Source organism: Pinus tabuliformis, chromosome 1_2 (assembly GCF_031772625.1).
Source record: "Pinus tabuliformis cultivar Carrire ecotype Pingquan chromosome 1_2, CPIR1, whole genome shotgun sequence".
Classification (NCBI taxonomy): Eukaryota; Viridiplantae; Streptophyta; class Pinopsida; order Pinales; family Pinaceae; genus Pinus; species Pinus tabuliformis.
Genome location: NC_142298.1, coordinates 247,185,880 through 247,208,805, shown reverse-complemented (window position 1 = coordinate 247,208,805; position 22,926 = coordinate 247,185,880). Strand labels below are relative to the sequence as shown.

Below are 22,926 nucleotides of genomic sequence, written 5' to 3'. Positions count from 1 at the left end.
GAATGGAGCAGCATAAACGAAGAACAAAACCTTAGTGTAATGTGCAAGGAGCACGATGAAAGGTAAAAATCTTACTAATGCTTTTTGGGCAGAAGCTATTAGTATTGCTGTTTATTTAAAAAATAGAAGTCCCACAAAAATTCTAAATATTAAGACTCCATTTGAAGTTCTTTATGGTTATAAACCAGCAGTAAGTCATTTAAGAATATTTGGAAGCAAAGCATTTGCTCATGTTCCAAAAGAAGATAGGAGAAAACTTGATGCCAAAGCTATCAAGTGTATTTTCATTGGTTATTGTTCTGATCATAAAGCATATAAGATGTTTGATCCTTCTACTCAAAGTTTTTGCAAGCAAAGACGTTTTGTTTCATGAACATGTAGATGAAGGCCATAAGGATGATAGTTATGATGCATGGCATATATTCCTTATGATTGTGATGATATTACAGAAAATGTTGATGACAAATAGGAGCAAAAACAAGAGGAAGAATCTAGTGATATGCACATTTCAAGTAGTGAGAGCACACATAGAGGAGGAAAAACATCACCACAAAGAAAAAGAAAGGATGAAAGCAATGAACAACCAAGAAGGTCCTCACGCCAAATTCAGCGACCAGTAAGGTATAAAGACTATGCCTTGATGACTAAAGTGATGAATGTACTAGAGCCTTTGAACTTTAAAGAAGCTAATGAACATGCAGAATGGAGAAATGCAATGAAGGAAGAATATGATTCTATTATAAAAAATGATACATGGGAATTGACAAAATTACCTAAAGATAAAGTTCCCATAGGATCAAAATGGTTGTTCAAAACTAAATTTAATGCTGATGGAACTATTGATAAATATAAAGCTAGACTTGTAGCAAAGGGTTATTCACAAATAGAAGGGATATATTATGAAGAAACTTTTGCACCTGTAGCTAAAAAAAACACCATTAGAATGATGATTGCATTGGCAACTAAGCATAATTGGAAGCTAAATTAGTTAGATGTCAAATCAACATTTTTGAATGGAGAATTGAAAGAAGAAGTCTATCTTGTTCAACCAGAAGGTTTTGTAAAACAGGGAGAAGAGCATCTTGTTTGCAAATTAAAGAAAGCACTATATGGACTCAAATAGGCACCCAGGTCTTGGTATGTGAAGATTGATAAATTCTTCTCTCAACAAGGTTTTATTCAAAGTAAAGGAGATCCAAATCTCTATATCAAGAGGGATGAAAAAGGACATATTGTTTTGATTTCTGTATATGTTGATGATCTTATCATAACAGGAAGTGCTACCAAGGTAATTGAAAAGATAAAAAGCAGTCTGTCACAGGAATTTGAAATGAAGGATCTTGGAGAGTTGCATTATTGTTTAGGCCTTGAAGTTTGGAGAGATAATGGTAGAACCTTTGTCACACAAAGCAAATACACACATGAATTAATCAAGAGATTCAATATGAATGGATGTAAAGCAATATCTACACCATTGGAACAAAATTTTAAACTCAATAGTGATGATAAAACAAAAGAAGTGGATGGCACATTATATAGACAATTGGTGGGAAGTTTGAATTACTTAACTACAACCAGACCAAATATTGCATATTCAGTCAACATACTTAGTCAATTCATGGCAAAGCCACATGAAAGTCATTGGAAAACAACAAAGAGAGTCCTTTGATATTTGAAGGAGACTAAAAACTTTGGTATTGAATATACTAATGATTTGAATGTTGAGTTGACATGTTATTCAGATTCTGATTGGGCAAGAGATCCAGATGACATGAAGTCCACCTCTGGCTATGCATTCAGTATTGGATATGGTATTGTGTCATGGAGCAACAAGAAACAACCAACTGTTTCTTTTTCTTCCACTAAAGCAGAGTATAAGGCCCTATGCAATGCAACCTGTGAAGCAATTTGGCTAAGAAGAATTCTTGAAGACATGGGAGAAAAATAGGAAGGACCAACAGTTATCAAGTGTGACAATCAAAGCTCTATCAAATTGGCAAACAACCGAGTCTATCATGCAAGATCAAAGCACATTGAGACGCAACATCATTTTGTACGAGAAAAGATACAGTCAAAGGAAATTAATTTGATCTATTGTAATACAAATGATAATGTGGCAGACATCTTTACTAAGCCTTTAGGAAAATACAAGTTCTTGTTATGTAGAGACAAGTTAGGTGTGATAAATAATTCATTTCTCCATTAGGGGAAAACTTGGAGTTAATGGAGAAATAGAATGTTCTGGATTATGTAGAACTCATGAGAATGTCCTAGATTGTGTAGAACTCTCTAGATTGTGTAGAACTGGAGTCTTGAATATTCTAGAGTATAATAAACTCATTTTGTTCAGTATGAGTCAGCCGCAGTTAAGTAAATGAGTCAATTACAGTTGAGTACATGTTATTTTCCTTTATAAGGAAACCCGGTCATGTATTGTACAATCAATTTTGGGCTTTGGTCTGGATTAATAAAATCTCTTGTATGTTTCATCAGATTACTGTTCAGGTTCTTTATTCAAGTCTAAGTCCAAATTATACATTACCAAAAAAAAATCTATATATTTATAACTTACATTTTGGATCCTTAGCATAAACCTGGCCCTGGATAACCATTATACTCAAGTATAATGGTTTAGACAAATTCCAATTTAAATCGGCATTTATTCTACACTCTAGTCCAGGGGATAGGATCAGTGCCTGCGACTCGATTTTTCTGAGCGGGGAGGATTTGAAACTGCCTTTCTCACACAATCTGCAATTCCGGCACACTCTGCTGGAGGTAGACTACACTCCGTATCATCTTCTGTTGATGTTGTATCATGATGTGGGGAAATGAGGTTTCCATGGGTTTGACAAGCCTTCATAGTTTTACAATGCTCTGCTTCATCATCTCGAATATTAAAAAACACATCATAAAGATTTTCTGCAACACAAGGCCACAAACAATCACACATGAAATCATGTAAGCTTTACAACTTTGATGGGGACAGTGAAGAAGAGAGGATTAATTTCCACTAACACAGCTGTACTTACACGTGAAATTATTCTACAGATCACTACTACTACTTACCAATTTTTGGTCTTCGTGAACAAGGTGTACGGTCAGTCTGAAACTCATCTGTCAAAGATATTAGAATAAATTCCTTAGGTTGCAATATTATGAAACAAGAAAGTCCATGGGCTAGTCAGGCATGTCTACTGCTTGAAGTTGTAACCTTCAAATGGGTTTCTCAGTTCCACACCACATGAACTAACCCATTTCAGAATTCTACCTCTCCCCATATAGAGAATCATGTGCTATTCATGCTAAGTTCATCCTAACCTCTTAAGGGTCAAACCATTCTGTGCTTCAAGTGACTTACCAAAGAGATAGAGATCGCCTTGCATGTAGTACTTCACAGCTACATCAGGTGCTGGCAGTTTTTTCAACTCTTCTGCGTGAGACAAAAGGCAATCCATTGACATGAATGAACCAAATGTTTCTGATTTTTCCGAAACACACAAAGTCAAAGAAACCATTCAATCAAATTAAAGTAGAGATTTCCCCTTAGTACTTTCTTCTTATTTTGCAAAATACATCCACATTTGATCTACTAACATCAAAGATCCCATTTGAAGATGGGGCAATCTCGATACCACAAAGATCTCACTGCAAAATATGGAAGTGTTTTTTAAAGCAAGCCTTTTATTTTATTCCTTTCAATTTGAAATGAGGGGGTGATCCATAAATTCATGTACCATTTGTGTTCAGATTATTTATATGGTACACTGGTGTATAGTGCAAGCTAAGTTTGTGATTGAAAGGGCTCCTCTGGTTAAGGTTCGGAGGAAAAATAAGTAGTAGTAAATCTGGAACAATAATTTTCAGAAAGTACTTCTTGTGACATTCTAAACAATCTAGTTATAGATTTCTGATTAGATGTAAAATTATTGAGAGAAAGCCAAAAATAAATTCTCCAAAGAACAAATGTTACTTAGATAGTTTTCAATAACAATAGCTTTAAAAATGAAAAGCAAGAAGAGGCATTTGGCAGAAACTCATCAAGTGAAATAATTGAAAAATGAATGGTGGGCTTCTTTAACAAAAAGAAACAAAATGAGTCAAACATATGATGGAAAAGTAGTTTGTTTAACCAAATCAGCTAGAACAAAAGTGGTGTTTGTGATTATAATGGTGATGATTATATTAACAGTCGCTTAAGATCGAGAAGGCCTCTTAACAAATAAAAGGAATTAGACTAAATATTCTTCATAATGCCATTTTTATATATAAACATGGTGGAAATGAAAGTACCAATCTCATTATGATTTTCATAATCTAGGAGATTTTGAAGAGTAATTAGGTCATGAAACTGGTTGTTATGTTTTATATTACTAAGACCAGGACAAGTTAAAAGGAGAAGTTGTTCATTCTCAACCTCCTTTCTATCACATATTTTACAAATTCATTCACTTCAAGGAGGTTTTGGGTTAGTGCAGCAAACCCGGTTTCACTATAGGGGTCATGAGCATTGGTCCTGGTTTTAGCATTTTCATTTTATTTTTTAAGCTCATGATGTTGGACTCCCATTTGCCTCCCCCATGTTGCCACCTAGGCAATGTAGAAATTTTGAATAATTTAACACATATTCAATGGAGATTATCCTGATCATACAATTATAAGCGGAACATGTATAATACATAACCTCCTCTACGTTGATCATCAATTTACAGAAGCAAAAACATTCACAGGCACACATAGAAGCATCAATCAAACTCATAAACACAGTATGTATCCCGGGGAAAGCATCTCGCTAAAAACCCCACACTATCTGTATATTATATTGATTGAATCATGTAACATTACAAATTACAATGCTTATCACAAGCAATCCAGTACCAGCTCCACCTGTTACACACAATACAGCTCAGATCTGATCTCCAAATCTATTCCACTGCTTGCCTGCCTCTCCAGCTCAATACCTGCTCAAGAACTGATGAGAATAGCTTCCCAAACTCGTTTTTCACCTACAAAATAGTCACTCACTCTTTGTGGACGTGAGCAAAGGCTAAAATGTGGGCCAAATACGTGAGCAAACTCATTGGCATACTCAATCCCTTGATTGTGCAAGATCTGATGCACAACTATAGTCACAACTGATAGCAATCTGATTCTCTACCACTTGTCCCTGTTGAACTGAACATGCACTGACATGCAACTGAGTTAACTGATGTATTCTTTAGTTGTATTATGAGTTAATAATTAGTTTAACAACTCATCATTAGTCTATCTGCAGTTAGACTAACTACAACTAGTTTAACTAAGTCAAACTGAACACAACTCCATCAACTGTACCTCCAGTCCACTAAACTCAACTCACTTGAGTTCTAACTGAAGTCATGCATGCAACAACTCAACTGACTCATAAGAAAAGCGTATTTCCTTCTGACAGCTGCATGTGCCACCTCTGTAGCTCAAACTGAAGTGCTCCAAGAGAATAAGATCAAGTTTATAGTCCAAATATTATTGTGAGATAATAATATTTGACTTTTCTATTTTTGACAGCCAGTCTAAAAATAGACTTTGATCACTCACACTATGATCACTCACACTTTCATAAAAAATAGAAGTCCATCTATTTTTCCCAACTTGATCAATCATCCATAAACATAGACATGATCCATATGTCTAAAAATAGACATAGTCTAAAAATAGACTTGCGCCAAAAATAGCCTGCGGGCCCACTTAGTGAAGGCGACTCTTTTCACTAAGCTCCATCATCTTGTTGCAATCTCAACAAGAATTTCTTGTTGCACACTTTTCAACACTCCCTCTCAACAAGAAAGGCTTCCTCTCAAACCCGATCCTGTAACTCTGGAATGTTCTCCATGCAACACATCTGGCCGGTCCACTTGCTCTGTCATCAAAGTCTCTGACTGCTATTGCCTCTGTCGACTGAAACTCTGCATCTCTGTGCTCTTCAGTATCTGACTGCTCTAGCCTCTGTCACTTTGATCTCTGACTGCATCTGTGCTGCTGCTGGTTCTATCTCCCAGCATTGCATCCGCACTGCACCTCCCAACTGACCTCCCTGTTGGGATAGAAACATCCTCTGATGCTGAAGCTCTACCTGCTGCTGACAAGTGCTCCCTCTCTGACATCTGCGCTACTGCAACATCTCCATGCATCTCGCACCATTGCACACCTCTCTGTGCCACCTAGCACTGTGCAAAACACTTGTGCCTCTCGCATTGCTACAGCCTGCTAGCTATGCGCTGTCCTGGGATTCCCGGCACTGTCGCTCTCTCTGCCGCTCCATCCGCATCTGTCTCTATCCAATCAGTCAGTTCCTGCTACTACACATCGGGGCTCCCGTAGCAAGGTCTCATCCAAGAGGTTGGGTACCTCAAGGATCTTGCCCCTCCTCCTTGGGATGATCAATCCACATCACCCCACCTCCTACCTGGAGGTATGGATGCATGCGATCCCTCAGCCCACCTGGCTTGAAGTTTCCCCCTACTGGAGGTCTCTGGATGAGTAGATGTCTCTACTCGATCTCCTCTCAGCTTCCCCTGTTGTGGCTCCTCCACAATCTCCTGAAGCTGCTGCACCAATCGTGGCTCCTCCACAATCGTCTGAGACTTCTTCTGGCTCTGCATGTTGAGAGGTAATATACACTCCCTCTCAACCACCAAGTCTTCATCAGTTGCCTCGCTGCTCAAGGCTTTGCATGCATCTTGAACCTCAAGAGCATACAGGTTCCTGACCCATGAACCAATCTCATGACAACGAAAGCATCGCACCTTCGACTTGTCAACTTTCTTCCCATCACTGGAAGAACAAGATTCGAAAAGAGAAACCTTCTCCTTCCCCTTCTTCGCCTTACTCGCTAAGGCACAGTTCTCCTCATCCTGCATGGATGAAGAACCGTCTCTGGTGCTCCGTCTAATCTCCTCCTGCATCAAATCCGACCATAGTCGTTCCCAATTTGGCAGTTTCTCCCTTCCATTCACCGAGTCCTGGTAGCTATGCCAACTCTTAGGAAGGTCAAGGAGTCCTAGACTCACCATCCTCATCCGACAGTCACCCCCACACTTCCCAGCTCATCCCGGCATTGGGTGAACTTCGTGAGATACTGGGGCATACTATCTCCATTCTCACACTGAATGTTTCTGAGTATTATATCTTGCTTTGGAATTAAATTCGAATTCCACCAGCACAAAACTCAACTGCTTCCGATCTAGAATTCGTGAGAACACAATATTTCTCGTACAGAGATTGACTGTATGGGCTTTCACTGGATATTTCACCTTCCAAAGGAAGGATGAATCTAGAGGCTACCTAGCCCGATTACAGGCTCTGCCTAGAGAAATAGAATGTAAACACTTCCTGAATAGTAGATCTGATGATCAATCCTCGCTTGATATCTTGTAAAAATCTCTTCTACAAATCAAGCAGCTCCGATACCATGTAGAAACTTTTTCTACAAATCATCTAGCTCTGATACCATGTAGAAATTTTGAATAACTTAACACATATTCAATGGAGATTATCCTGATCATACAATTATAAGCGGAACATGTATAATACATAATCTCTTCTACGTTGATCATCAATTTACAGAAGCAAAAACATTCACAGGCACACATAGAAGCATCAATCAAACTCATAAACACAGTATGTATCCAGGGGAAAGCATCTCGCTAAAAACCCCACACTATTTGTATATTATATTGATTGAATCATGTAACATTACAAAGTACAATGCTTATCACAAGCAATCCAGTACCAGCTCCACCTGTTACACACAATACAGCTCAGATCTGATCTCCAAATCTATTCCACTGCTTGCCTGCCTCTCCAGCTCAATACCTGCTCAAGAACTGATGAGAATAGCTTCCCAAACTCGTTTTTCACCTGCAAAATAGTCACTCACTCTTTGTGGACGTGAGCAAAGGCTAAAATGTGGGCCAAATACGTGAGCAAACTCATTGGCATACTCAATCCCTTGATTGTGCAAGATCTGATGCACAACTATAGTCACAACTGATAGCAATCTGATTCTCTACCACTTGTCCCTGTTGAACTGAACATGCATTGACATGCAACTGAGTTAACTGATGTATTCTTTAGTTGTATTATGAGTTAATAATTAGTTTAACAACTCATCATTAGTCTATTTGCAGTTAGACTAACTACAACTAGTTTAACTAAGTCAAACTGAACACAACTCCATCAACTGTACCTCCAGTCCACTAAACTCAACTCACTTGAGTTCTAACTGAAGTCATGCATGCAACAACTCAACTGACTCATAAGAAAAGCGTATTTCCTTCTGACAGCTGCATGTGCCACCTCTGTAGCTCAAACTGAAGTGCTCCAAGAGAATAAGATCAAGTTTATAGTCCAAATATTATTGTGAGATAATAATATTTGACTTTTCTATTTTTGACAGCCAGTCTAAAAATAGACTTTGATCACTCACACTTTCATAAAAAATAGAAGTCCATCTATTTTTCCCAACTTGATCAATCATCCATAAACATAGACATGATCCATATGTCTAAAAATAGACATAGTCTAAAAATAGACTTGCGCCAAAAATAGCCTGCGGGCCCACTTAGTGAAGGCGACTCTTTTCACTAAGCTCCATCATCTTGTTGCAATCTCAACAAGAATTTCTTGTTGCACACTTTTCAACAGGCAAAGACACAAGTAGGCGAAAAGAAAGAGTAGAACAAATTAGGATTTGTAAATTTTGCTGTAGTATTTCAACTTCCCTTTATTGATGATTTCATTCTCATTCGATGGATGCGAGATCTAATATTTGACACTATTAATTTGACTGTCTTCTTTTATGTTCCAATAATTATGGCAAGCTATGTTGCAGGAAACACCCTCCTAACTGCCGTACCATTATCTAAAATAGCTGGAAACACTGAAACAGGTACAAAACTGCCTGAAAGCACTGCTGGCTATAATGTATGGCATTTCCCAATTTGGAAATGCCATACAGTGAAACCGATGACATTTCAGGGCTGTTTCTGTGCAAATACAAGCCATTTTGACAACTTTTTTGTTGTTGTTTTATGGATAGACTGAAATACCCAACAGTGGCATGGGAGCCCTAGATGGCAAAAAAAACACTTAATTAACCACTAATAAACACATCTAATCTCTCAACATACTCAATCTTTTGATTTTTACATTTATTTAAAAAAAATTAGAATTCTTTATAATCCCTAACAACCTCTTTTTTACTGTAACTTCAAGCACTTCATTCACTCATTGTTCACACTTTTTTCAACAAGAAGAGCTTTCTACAGCAGCAGCAAGCATTTTACTTGTGTTTTGGTGCATTGGGAGCAAGCCTTGGTGCATTTCCAGCGAGAAGAAGGGTGTGGGCAGCAGATTTATTTGGCGAGTAGATTTATTTCTATTATTGCACCTGTTTTCAAAACTGTAGGCTCAATTCTTGAGAGTAGATATAATCATATCTTTTAGGCTCTCTCCATAGTCTAAATTGGATTTTAGAAGAGAATAATGCTAAAACTACACGGATTAAGGTCACAGGGATTCAGAAAGGCTAGGTAGATCATAAAATTCATCACCAACCACCACCAATCTCAAGCAATATATCAAAAACACTCCAAATTTGAGTTTCTCAAAGTTGTTGAGACAAGATATGCCTCAAACTTCCTCATGTTGTGCTGCCTTGTTGAGGTCAAGTCTGCATTCATGAGTATGGTGTGGGGTGCAACTCAGGCTGAGTGGAGACAAACAGATTTAGAGAGGGCAAGTATGGTGCATAGGGTGTTGATTGATGAGAATTGGTGGAGAAAAAAAGTTTTCTTGCTCAAGTTCACATTACCTACATTTGAACTTCTCTGAGATGCAAACACAGACAAACCTTTCTTGAGAGAGATTTATGATGGCATGGATGACATAGCTGAGAAAACCATGGAAATTATTACATAGGAGGCTCCCACCTTTTTTCTTTTCAGATGCTGATTTTGTAGAGCATGCAATCATTGTTACAAGGTGGAATGGCTTTAACATTCCATTGCACACTTGGGCACATACTCTACATCCAAGACTTTATGATGAAAATTTCATTGCTCAAAGCAATGGGAAGAGGAATGCCCTACACAGGGACAAGCAGGTGGCAAATGGAGTGAAGAAAACCTTTCAAAGGTTGTTTCCAGCTTCTTTACAAATTGCAGCAGAGGAGGAATGTTGGATTAGAGGATTTTGCAGACATATCATCTTTGGATGAGAGGAGGAGCATGAACCAAGTTAAATGGTGGACTTCTGAATGGGAAAATGGTGTATAACCTTGTCACGTGTATTTTATCACAAGCAGCAAACTCTTCATCAACAGAAAGAAGTTGGTGCACCTATGGTTTCATTCATTCCATGAAGTACAACAGTTTGGGATCACAAAAGATTGAAGGTCCTGTATATGTGCATTCAAACCTATGACTTGTGTCTTGTAGGGATCAAGAATATAGAAGTGGGCCTGATAAAAAATGGAATATGGATGCAGAATGCCCTAACCTGGAACTCTCTTTTGTTTCTCTTGATATCAGTGGTGATGCAACCAAAAGTGGAGCTACCTCTTCTTTTAATCCATGCTCTAGTTCTGTTGAACAAGTGTCCTGTCCTATTTTTGTTGATGATGATGACTTGTATTAGGATATGTAACTGTACTTGTCTATAACTCAGGTTTTATTTCATTTTCAGCACACATAGCCTCATGTATAAAGGCTGATTTTCGATTTTGCATCATGTAATCATCTATGGGAGTTAATATAGACACGATTTTCCTTCTGAAATGTTATTTATGTGTATCATTCTTTTTCTCTTGCAAGATAATCTCTCTCTCTCTCTCTCTCTATATATATATATATATCTATATCTATATATATATATATATATATCCTTTTTTCCCCGACATATCCTTTTTTTGTGGCGCGGGGAGGAGGGTTCACATTTCCAGGCATTATTGTTTTGGAAACTTCTAAACATTTCCACGTTTTGTGCAACTTCTAGCCCAACTTCTTTTGATTTGTAGTGGTTGTTGCAGTGCTGGAAGCAATAACAAGGAACCTATCCTTGCTTAATCTCACTAGTTTATGTTTATATTCTAAGTATCTAATCATGGCTTTATAGTATATACTCTGTGGAAGTACATGCAATGTCAATCAAGAAAATGGGGTAAGAAGTGTTGCATTTAAATTTAAAATTTTAGGATATAAAACATTTTTGAATTTGTTTAGATTTATTCAAATTCTCATGAGAGACGTTGCATGCCCAAGATTTACAACCATATTAAAGTATTGGAGAACAATTTGTCTTATGCTAATCCTAGAGTTCAACATTTCTGCATCTATTTTCAAAATAATAATAAACTTTCCAACTGCCATTAATTATCTTTCTTTTTTAATGGTAACTTTGAAATTATATTCAACAAAATTTGTGCTTGGATGCACAACAAAGTTACATAGAGATCAACTTAGTGCTGTTACATCGATTTTGGGAAAAACATCATCTTGGTCCAGATCCAAACAATCTATTCTATAACTAAACTATATCAAACTAGGGAAATGATACTATATACACTTTGTAAAACACCCCTCAAATGAGACAAAATTTGACCTGCATGTAGATTTAACCAAATTGAAGGACACCCAGTTCAACCTCGGAGAGCTAGAGCTAAAGTCTACAATTGATTAAAATTTCCAATGTGACTGCTAACTGGGCTGACAACTGATCATTAAGGAACTGAACGAAATGAGACTCTCGAGTTGATTTCCAAGGTTTAGGTGTGGCGCCCACCTATTTGGGTAACTAATTCATTCATTGTGGAGTTGTTGGAGCATAGAAAATGAAAATAAATTACTCTTGGAGGGATTATAATCCTGATTGTATACATCGAAATGTTGACTGGAGTTGAGGGTCGAAGGGGGATGTGCCATAATGTCGGTGCCTTATGGTGTTTTTGGAGTCCCATCTTATAATTTGTTTTTCCAAATGAAGTGAGACTACCATAGATATTCCTTGGAGCAAGGCATAGGCCTCTATTTGGTTGTTGGAGGCATGTCCTAGACTCCAAGAGAAGGTTGTGTTTATTATTTCTCCAGGACAATAAATTACACCCACCCCCCGCACCTGCCACTCCCATGTTTCGTTTAGATGCACCATCAAAACAAGGTACATTAGCATCTCGAGCTTTAAGCCATTGGTGAAAATCGCATGGGGGGAAGGAGGGCTACCATTTCTCCCTATGAATAGGTGCACCTTCATAATGAAGATGGAGATTGAATTGGCAGGACCAATGTTCCTTGTATAAAATCCAAGATCTGCGATTTTTGAAATTGAATTGGTTGAGATTGTAAGTGCTCTACCAAAAGGGATTTGGCTCTCTACTACCACCGTTGGCTAAGTTGATATGCCTTGAAAGATGGCCCTACTTCGGGCTAGCCAAACCTGCTAGCATATGAATTTAGGAATAACTTGCCAAATCCATTTGCAAAGAGATTTTCCTCGAAAATGTGCCTTATTCCTCTTACACCTTGATTTGAAGAGTCGATGAATGCAATTTGCATCTGTAAACAAGAAAACAAGCTTTGGAAGACATAGCCCAAACATTCTCAGTATAATCACACTCCAAAAAGAGGTGGGATGAGGACTCCCTACATGAAGCACATAAGACACATTGAGAGGGGTTGTGAATACCATGCTTTTCTAGATTCTTAGCAATAAGGGGCTTCTTATGGGACAAAATCTAGTAGAAAATGTTAATTTTTAGGGAGCCCATCTGATTTCCAAACATATCTCTAGGAGCTAGAGATGGGAGGAGACCTTTCCAAGAATATTTGGGCTTCATATCCTCGTTTTACAAAATAAGAGGTTGAACCCAAACAACATGAGTCATCATCCTTCAAGTGATTTGGAGCATAGTACGAGAGTTCCATAATTAGGAAATAGGGGAGCGAACTAGGGGAAGATGTGACCATTCCCAAGTGCCAACCAAGCTAGTCACCTTGACTTGACCAGCACAAAATGTCAAACACTAAACATTTACTTGCACTATCCATCCAAACCTTAAGAGGAAGGAGATCTAGATTCCGCCCAATTGAGAGTTTACCCAATATCCTATCTACCCAAATATTGATATGCTTACCATTACCATCAAACCGAGGATAATTTAGACCTAATAACAGGGGGGGTTGTTGAAATAAACTACCAAATCAAATAGCCCCCTTGAGTTGCGGCTGCTAAACTAGACTTCTCTTCCTATCCCTAGCTAGATATTTTTGATGTATAACTTGTCTCCACCACTGATAACTATTTGAAATAAGCCACCAACGGAGTTTATCCCTAAAAGTGACATCCATAAAGGAGGTGTCTCTAACTCCTAATCCTCCATGGCTTATGGGACTTCTTACCACAACCCAATTTACTAAATCATACATTGTGGAATTAGATTTACCTCCTTACAACAAAAAATTGTGTAATTTTTGGGAAATAGAATGTCTGACTGCATATAGGGCTAGAAGAGCAATAAATTGGAAAAAGGAAAAAGTTGAAAGTATTTCCTTGAGAAGAACTAGGCGGACCATTGGATTTAGCTAATGAACCCCCCCATGGGAAAATTTCACTTTGTGCTTCATAATAATAGGCTGCCATGATGGGTGGGGAAGTGGCTTAATGCAGATGGTGATGTGAAGATATTTGAAGGAGGACCAACCCTCTTAAAGAGGATAATGAAGGACTCAATATAGGGCTATTTGGGTTACACGACTTGCATTCCAACTGTAGAGAAAGCATTTCTTGTTGAAGAATGTAATTAGTGTCGGTCTTCATAACTATATTTGAAACGTATTTGTCAAAAGAAAGAAAAATATATTTTATTATTAAATAAATTGGCTTATTAAAGCATGAGGTTCATGTTTGGGTCAATTGTTTTTAGGTCAAAGTCTCCATTGAAGACTTCTAGGGTTTATGTTTAGTGTCCTTGTCCATGTCACAATGTAAAGAACCCTTCTTGGAAAATATTTGTCAAGAAAGAAAATCATTTTAACGTAAATTAGGTCAATTAGGCCGCCTCCACCAAGTTGGCCTCAAGGAAGGACAAGTCGACCTCATTAGAAGAATTCGATCACCTAAAATGACTATATATAAGCAACAACTTGACTCATTTGGAGGAGATCTCACACAAGCTTGAATTGAATTAGCTGGGAAGTAAAAAAGGTGCAAAATTCAAGAAGGAAGCTGGAAACAAAGTTTTTGGGTCTCTCTCTCTCTCATGTGCAACAAAATTCTAAAGCTGCATCAAGGTTAAAGTTGTGAAGTTGCTGCATCAAGGTCGAAGTTGTGAAGCTGCTAGGCTGAAACTATTTAAATTGCTAGATCGAAATTGCAGTCTTGAAGCTGGGTCGAAGTTTTGTTGCCGAGAAGCCGAAATTTCTAGATTGTTGTTGGGTTGAAGCTGTTGGATAAGAAGATACTACTAAATCATCTTGGAAGGTTGACTTGGTCGAGGAGTATGTTGGTCTAGGGTCTGGGTCTATCTCATTTGAATAACTGAAGGAAGAGTTCTTGACTGGGTTTTCCCCTATATAGGGGTTTTGCCCTCGGTGTGCGCCTACATCTAGTGTCCTTGATATTCATGTTTTCGGTTTGGTAATTGCTTGATGAGCTAAGATAAAAAAGAACATAAAAAAAACAATAATAAATCAAAGAAATCACAAGTAATTATCAACAAGAGAAAATCTTTCTGCGTTTCTGATTTTCCAACATGGTATCAAAGCTAAGGTGAAGAAGAAGAAAAAGGCACCCTAAAGATCTATTGAAAGAAAAAGGAGATTAAAGGAAGATCATTAAAGGGATCATATAAGGGGATAAGCCTACTATCTACAAGAACTATGTCTAACTCAATGAAGGGAGAAAACAAACTAGAAGGAGCCTCCAACTACAGGGCATGGAAAAAGAGGATAGATCTCATCCTCGAGAAGAATAAAGTTTTGGATTTAGTTCGAGGAAAAATCAAGAAGCCTACAGATGAATCAAGTGAAGCAGAGAAAGCAAAGTTCAGAGAAACCAAAATATTGGCCATGAACCTAATAGTGGATGGAGTAAAGGACAACCTCATTCCATATATATCCAACATAGATTTCACTCAAGAAATGTATGAGGCTCTATCCAAATTATTCACAATCAAGAACATTGGTCAAATTGCAAGCCTCAAGAATGAATTAAGAACTATTAAGATGATGAAGGACGATACTGTGGCATCCTTCTTTATAAGGATATCTAGAATCAGAGACGAACTTCAAGCAATAGATGAAATTGTACCAGAAAAAGAGCTCGTGATTATTGCCCTTCTAGGACTACCAACATCATGGAGTGCCTTTGCATTAGGAATCAACAGTTGGAAGGATACTCCAACATTTGAACAAATGTGGAATACATGTAGTCAAGAAGAAGCCAGAATATCATTAGTAAGCAACAAGGAGGAGGATGAAGAGGAGAACATCTCAAATGCATATTCAGCGTATCACAAGAAAAAGGGAACCTTCAAGAAGTACAAAGGACCAAAGAAGAAAGTAGACTTATCAAAGATGAAATGTTACAATTGTCACAAGATGGGTCACTACAAAATTCATTGTCCAGAGAGTCCAAGGAATAAGAAGAGAGATAGGGATGAAACAAATATTGTCGATGAAGCTCCACCAGAGAAGAACAAGATGGAAGAATCTAAAGTCAAAGACTTATTTGCTAGGGACTCTATTCCTTACATATACTTCTATTCTAAGTTTTGAGTTGTTTTCCTTTGTGTTTTGATTTCTAAAACTTGTAGGTCTAACATGTCTTGTTAGAACAACTTTTATTGTAGGTTTCCCCCAAGATTGGATTAAGAGGGAGCCTCCACCAATTTACCAAAAGATAAGTATTTTGTTCTTTGTTTCATCTTTTTAGGTTTGGTTTCTCACATCAAGACTTGTTTGAATTATATGCTAATAACCTTTTATATTTTCCGTGTTAGGAAAGCTTGCTAAATACTCAAGGGTTATGGAAGAGACTTCAAAGGATAGACTTGAAGCATGGAAGAAGTTCTACCCTTCAAGAATTGATGTTATACAAGGTTTGTTAAGGAACAACTCGAGGTATGTCTTCAACTATAAGATTTGTTATAAAGTTCCCTTCATGCAAAAGGTATGGTCATTCTTTCTTTTAAAATTAGCTTTACATTACTAACATCGTTATGTCTAAGGTTTTGAATCACAACGATTCTTGTTAGGGTGATTAATCATTAGATTGAATCTACCCTCATTATATTATCATTCTTGTGGAACCTGTTGCACTCAAATTGTCAAGGCTCCAGGGAAGCGGAAGTACCAACATTTTCAACAAGAATCGGATCACATATTGATCTGAAAATGGAGCACTTAGGCTTCTTGTCTAACTTACAAGAAACTCTCCCACTTCCAAAGCCTAAATTATTCCCAAGTCTTTATGATTAACCAATGCGGAATTAAATATGTGCTTGAACAGTAGGTGTATGCTGGTGTTGCTTATTAAAACTGTTTATGAGCTGTGATTTAATGTGCTCAAACTAATATATAAATACATATAACAGTAAATAAAGCAATAGAGACAATGCAACAATAAAACACACACAGAACAACAATATTAATTAGGAGTTCACCCACGACTCTTAGGCTACGTCTCTGTGAGCTCTAGTCAACTCAACTGGGCTATCTGGGATTATGGTATAAGTCTTTTTTACAAGCTCTTGGCTCAACTCCTATTGTTTTACATAGAAACAGTGGGTCCAGACACCATGTCATTCCCTGGCTCTTGAAGCTCTGGCTCTTGGCTCTAACTTTGGCTCTTCGGCTCTGGCTCTAGCTCTGGCTCTTTAGCTTTGGCTTCTTTGGCCCTCTATCAGTTTACAACGCTCTGGCTTTCCACTTGAACTCCAAGTGACTCCCTTGGCTGCGTGCGCTTTTGCTTTCTGTGCTGCTTGTTTTGTTGCTGCCTTTTTTTGCGCTGCTCTCTTACACCTTAGCTTCCTGCTTTGGCTTTGCTTTCAGCAACAACTCCAACAACAAAACCCACTTCTATCTCTAACATTCATGGCTTTTAAGCCAATTGGTGATTGTCTGTTCATTTTCCCCTTCAGGCTCTTCGACTTCCTCAGCCATTCCTTTGTCAACCGTGATCATGAGGAATCATTCCTCTTCCCGGCTCTGCCTCTTCGTGCTTCAAAACGCATCCCTGTTGCAGAAACGCCCGCCTGCAAGGTGGCACAGGGAATGATGGCTGTTTTCCCATGGAAAATGAACCAACGACCTCCTTTCAAGCGAAAATCCACGAAATACTGTGTTTTGGGCTTGAAATGGAAATACACAGGAAAAACACTATCGGGCATGAAATCCGGATGTGAAAGTCCATTAAATTGCCCCTAAAATCCCTATCGGGTTTGCCTTCCATTGCATATCCCAATCGCTTTGGTGGCATGGCCAATGGCCAAAAATCTATTAAACGGGAAATACAAAGGAAAATCCGAATTTCCGGATTTGAAAGTTTATGAAATCGGGCTTTTAAACCCCATTGGGTCCGGTCCTGATTGTAATCGCAAGTCGCAACAGCCGAGGGTCCTTCCCTTTTGGGATTGCCAACAGCGATCCACTGGTATCGGCGATCGCAGTTGCAAGTCGAACTATCGCATCGGCCCGAGGCCTTTGCCTTATGGGTGCATATGCCTGACTCCGACCCGATCATCGGAGATCACTGATCGGGGGTCCCTTATGCTCGACCTTAAGTCCTCCTCTTGGCCTTATGCGATGCGATTTCCTCAAATAGCCTTTTAGGCCATTTTTAATGGAATTTGCCCCTTTTTCAAAGGATAAAGGGAAACTTATTCTTGCGATAACTTCTTCATCTGAAGTCCGTTTTCGCCCATTCAAGTTGCGTTGGATTCAGAATGAAGAGATCTCTGCAATGAGACTATTTCTGAGAGCAACCTGCGACTTTCATTTTCCTCTGATTCACAAAGGATTTGTGCCATTTGGCACCTTTTACCTCTCATATGAAGTCTTTTAGACTTAGAGGTTTATCCAGGATCCATTTTTGGATCATGCCTTCCCACTAAAAGAACTTTTGGTCTCCAAAAGATTGATATACTGTTCTGAACAGTAAATGAGAGTGACTCACCCTCTTCTTTCAGCCTCCTTACACTTGCTTTGCATAGTGCTTCTAACCAAAGTCTCTGACCACTTCCCTTCTTGGATGGGCTGGTCTTCCTGGGAAGAACTGTCTTCCTCCTTGCCTTCCTGCAAAACTTCTGCTGAACTGGTCATAGAAGGTGGTTTGAACTTCTTTGCCTTGATCATTAATCCAAGGTGGCTCAAACAAATGTGAAGTACATCTGCTCCACAAAACTTTCATTTATATGTGTTAGACAAACTGTCAACAACAACTGTTAACAACAACAAAAATACAGACAATAACTGGATGGCCTAAACTCTTGCTTCAACAAAAGAAACAGATTTCACAGCTTGTGAACACCTCCATATCTTCATCTGCATACAAATGATGGACTAGATAACAAGCCCACAAAACATGCTTTTAAACAAATGACTCTTCAAGTCAAGCATGTAGAAAAAGACCATTAGGACTCTTTTTCAAAAGATGAAACACTTCATCATTATCTCCATTTGGAGACCAAGTTAACTTTTCCCAAGTCAACATGGCATCACATGCATGTTAAAGCAATCAACCCTGCAAGTTAATTACACAATAATGTTCAAAAACAAGGAAATCATCAACATCCCTGTGTTCATGCATCTCCTGCTCATGCATGCATTTCATACTTCAACTTTTACTTAAGCACACTATACTTTCGAAGCTGAAATGAAATATAATGTAGATGCATTAATAGACATGCAATCTTAATCGGATAAGAACTCTACCCGTTTCTTACCAATCCCTTTCAAAGGTACTGTTATCACTCAGATTTTCCTAGAAGTTGTAAGAAGAGGAAAGGGGTCCGAGGTAACCACAAACCAACTTTTGGGTACAGAATCTAGCCAATCTGTACCTAGAGAGGGCTCTCTCTTTAAGTTTTAGCTTTGTTTTAGAAGGTTTTAGGCTAGTTATTAGAGCTTTGGGATTTTGATTGAGTTTGTTGGTGAAATTCAATAGCAGAGGGGTATCACTGAGTACTTCAGGCCATTGGGCTAATGGAGTCAAAGGAAGATGGCTCAACTGGATTTGGTTTCTTTGCAAAGGATGGCTTCACAGGGCAATATAGCTAAACAGGGAACAAATGATGATTTAAAAGGGTGAGATGGGCTCAAAAGTGAAGGGCAATTAAGGATCCTTCCACATGTCTTGATAAGAGGGAATTTGGATGATCACCAGTAAAAAGAAATCAAGGATTTCTTACTAAATGACTTTAATGATAAACTAAGAAGCAGGAGCAATTAAGATTTCCTTACTTATCATAGTTCAGAGGAAAACATTAAGAATAAAAACGATTGAAAACAGATTGCACTAAAGCACTTTCTGAATTAAGCTTTTTCGTTTTAATATTCAGATATGGAACATAATTGAAATATTTAAACAGGAAAACAATAACACATGAGTTATAAAATACTTATTTGTCTGATGTATTGCACTTGAATCCTGTGAAAAGTCCTTTGTATCAATTCTACATCCAGCCAGCCATGCAAGATTTGGTCCAACAACACTTTATTCCAAAATAATCAGTTTTACAGCAATGTCTAAGAATCCACCCTCAATACTCTGAATGAGGGAGTATTTATACAAAAATTTTACAATAAAATATCTCATAACAAAGTGAGATATATTCTGGGATGACTAACTATATGTTACATAAAAATAGAGACAGATGGTCTCGTAGATAGCAGATAGAGGCAAACTGATGGTTTGCTGTCCCTTTTCTTGGGAGTGTGCTGGAGTCAGGCCCTATGATTTGGCATCTTGCTGTCTTCTTCGTAAATTAGTGCTGGCTGTTCTGCTTTTTACTTTCTCACTGATACACTTTGACCTGCTCTGATACTCTTTACCTGTTTGATCTCTGTTTATCCTCTTTACCATCATTGACTGTAGTAAATAACCAAAATTTACTTTTTACCAAGGACAAATTACAAAATTTCTAGCATTTCTTCCCACCATTTTTGCTGTGGTATTTTGGTTCTTTGAAGTTTCCTGAGGATTTCATCAGTCTCGGTGTACCTGAAAAAGGTAGGCTGAACTGGAAACAAATGCTTTAACTCATGTTCAACATAGAAGAGGTTCTCCAGATTGTCATAGAGAACTCTGCCCGTAGGCAGTGCCTTTGGTGCTGATGTGCTGGTTGATGAACTTGCTGGGTAATTTGCATATTGATCCAGTTTGTCAACATAATCTATGTGCCTCATCAATTTATCATTTATAACTAAAGGGCTAGGTAGCCCTTTGTTTTGCAAAATACCAAATTTCTCCATAAAAGCATTAATTTCCTCCTGCATGTTTTGGCATCTTCTTTCCAAATTTTGCATCAAAGACCTTTTAGTTAATACCTTTTTGACTTCCAGAATAGTCCCTGTTCTATCTTCAATGCCCAGTTCTTCAAGCTGATACTTATTCTTGCTATTCAAAAAATTTATGAGCCTGGTGGCTTCCTCAGGCATCCTTCCTAATTTTGCTTTTGTCCTCTGAATTTCTTCTAAGGCTGCCTTTACCAAATCAATCTGCTCAAAAATTATTTGTATTGATGGCCAAACATCGTTTATTGACTGAGTGATGTTGGTCCAAAGAATCTTCTTAATGTCTGCCAAAGGCTTGTCAAATGTGAGGTCTTTTTCTAATGATTTTACTTTTTGTTCTAATCCTTTAATTTCCCTCACCTTTTCTGCAAAATTTATCTTTGAAAGATCATATTTCTGCTCTAAGGTAACATATTTTTCCTTTACCTTTTGTAACTCTGAAACTTGGAGTTTCATCTCCTCCATTGATTTTATTAATTCCTCTGTACTTAGACCTGTAGTCTCTGTTGGTGTTGTTCCTGTTGTTGTTGTTCCTGCTATTGCTTCTGCTGTGACCACTGGAATGTTTGGTGCCAGAGCTGTTCCAAGGGTTGAAGGGACTGTAGTGGAAACCACTGGTATTACATTGGGAGGCTGAGAGGTCGACTCTCCCTGCTTATCCTTCAATGATTTTTCCAGTTCTTGTTCAGTCTCCTTCAGCCGTTCATTAAGTTTTAGGACTAAGTCCATCAACTCTTCTTCAGACCTTTGCTGTATGACCTCAACAGTCTGTGGATGCCTTGAAGGAGGCAACTTTAGCTGCTTTCTTAAGGCAGCTATGTCTTCATCTTTCTTTTTAATTAAGGCTTCTACAACCTTCACATCTTTCGGATCATGACCTAACCCAATGATCAATTCTTCTAAAGATTTTATTCTATTGTCTTTAGCCTGTGAGGAGGCTTTCTCTAGCTGTAATTGGGCAGTTGTATTATTCAAAGAATTCTCTAGTCTATGGGCCATCATGGCCTTACCAGTCAATGTAGAGTAGACCATCTCCCCTGTTTGTTTGTGTAACTCAATTTGGTCCAAGGGATGAATGTCCTTTGCCATGACCTCAAAATTGGTTTTGAGGTAATCTGCTGCTGATTGAGGCTGTTGCACTTTAGGTTTGAAATAACTCATTATCATTTTACCTTCTTTGATGTCATAGGCTGACATCAACCTGTTTTGATTAGTGGGAGCCATTTTCAAATACTGATTGTAGACCTGGATCCTTAATGGCTCATTTCTGGCTTTTATTTCCTTAAACTTCTTTTTGATATCCGGATTGTCTTGTCTTGGTGGCCTAAAAGATGATACCTCTACACTTTGCTGTCTCTCCAGCTCCTGTCTTTGTGAGCTTGTAGATGTCCCACCTACTGGGAAAGTTTGATGACTATCTACACCACCTTTCTTTGACTATTAGTAGTTTCTTCAAAAAATTCCTCTTTTGAAAGAGGATTTAGCCTTTGCCTTTTAGCACTAGGCTGTTCTGAGGGTCCACTGGCAAGGGTAGCTACTTCCCTGTCTCTCTTTTTGTTCTTTTCCTCATTCAGAGGAGTCTGCAAGATTGGGGGTTCTCCCACATTGACTTGAGTTGGAGGAGTGTGCATGTGGGCCTGTTCCTTAGAAGTTTCAGGCTGATTAGACATTATTGACTGTTCTGTAGCCTGAGTGCTTGTCTCTGTTTCTTTACCTTTGGAAGTCCCTGTGAGTGGTGTATTGGTCTGCTGTGAGTGCCTTTGAGAGTCCCCAACTATTGAGGCACTTATCCCTGATGTTGACTTCTGAGAAGTTTCAAACTGCACCTATCCAAAAGAATCTAGGTCAAGAGTCTTTTCAAGATCTTTCATTACATTTTCTATGTTGACCTGCTCACTATCAGTTTCTACTAAGGTCCCTTCCCTCCATTCATCCATGTTGGCAAATTGTTCAATCTCTGGGATTCTATGGTGTATATATGGTGACAGCCTATTCTTCATTCTTCTATCATAGATAAAGCTATGAGGGTCATATGGAACCCAACCAAAACTTTTGTGTAATTTAAGGTGATCTTCTAAAATTCTCTCTGCTTCTCTCCATGCTTCCCTATTGTTGCAGACGAAAGGGCCTAATTGATTCTTGATTCTGAGTTGTGCTTTCTTTTTGGCTTTGTGAAAATGAACCAAGTCTGAATGTATCATTTGTCTGAAATATTCCAATGCAAACAGTCTCATTGGAACGTATTTGGGTAGCTTGAAAGGGAAAAGCTCACACCCATATATCCTGATTTCTGTATAATTCTGGTATAAATACCAGTCACCTATTCTGTACTGCTTGGAGAGCTGAAGGATCCTTTTAATGTCACCACTGATCCTGGGAGGGG

At 38.3% G+C, this 22,926-nt stretch overlaps 1 protein-coding gene across 1 annotated transcript in view; it reads right to left on the bottom strand.

Moving 5' to 3' along the window:
* Positions 1-2,178: 2,178 nt before the first annotated feature.
* Positions 2,179-22,926, bottom strand: part of LOC149205295 (ubiquinol oxidase 4, chloroplastic/chromoplastic-like) — a 462,750-nt gene continuing 442,002 nt past the window's right edge. Inside the window, exons 7-9 of the mRNA XM_089394977.1 lie at positions 3,362-3,433; positions 3,070-3,117; positions 2,179-2,922 (exon numbers count right to left, since the gene is read on the bottom strand). Coding sequence (XP_089251103.1) covers positions 2,690-2,922; positions 3,070-3,117; positions 3,362-3,433 — 353 coding nt within the window. The 3' untranslated portion in view covers positions 2,179-2,689. The remainder of the gene's footprint in view (positions 2,923-3,069; positions 3,118-3,361; positions 3,434-22,926) is intronic.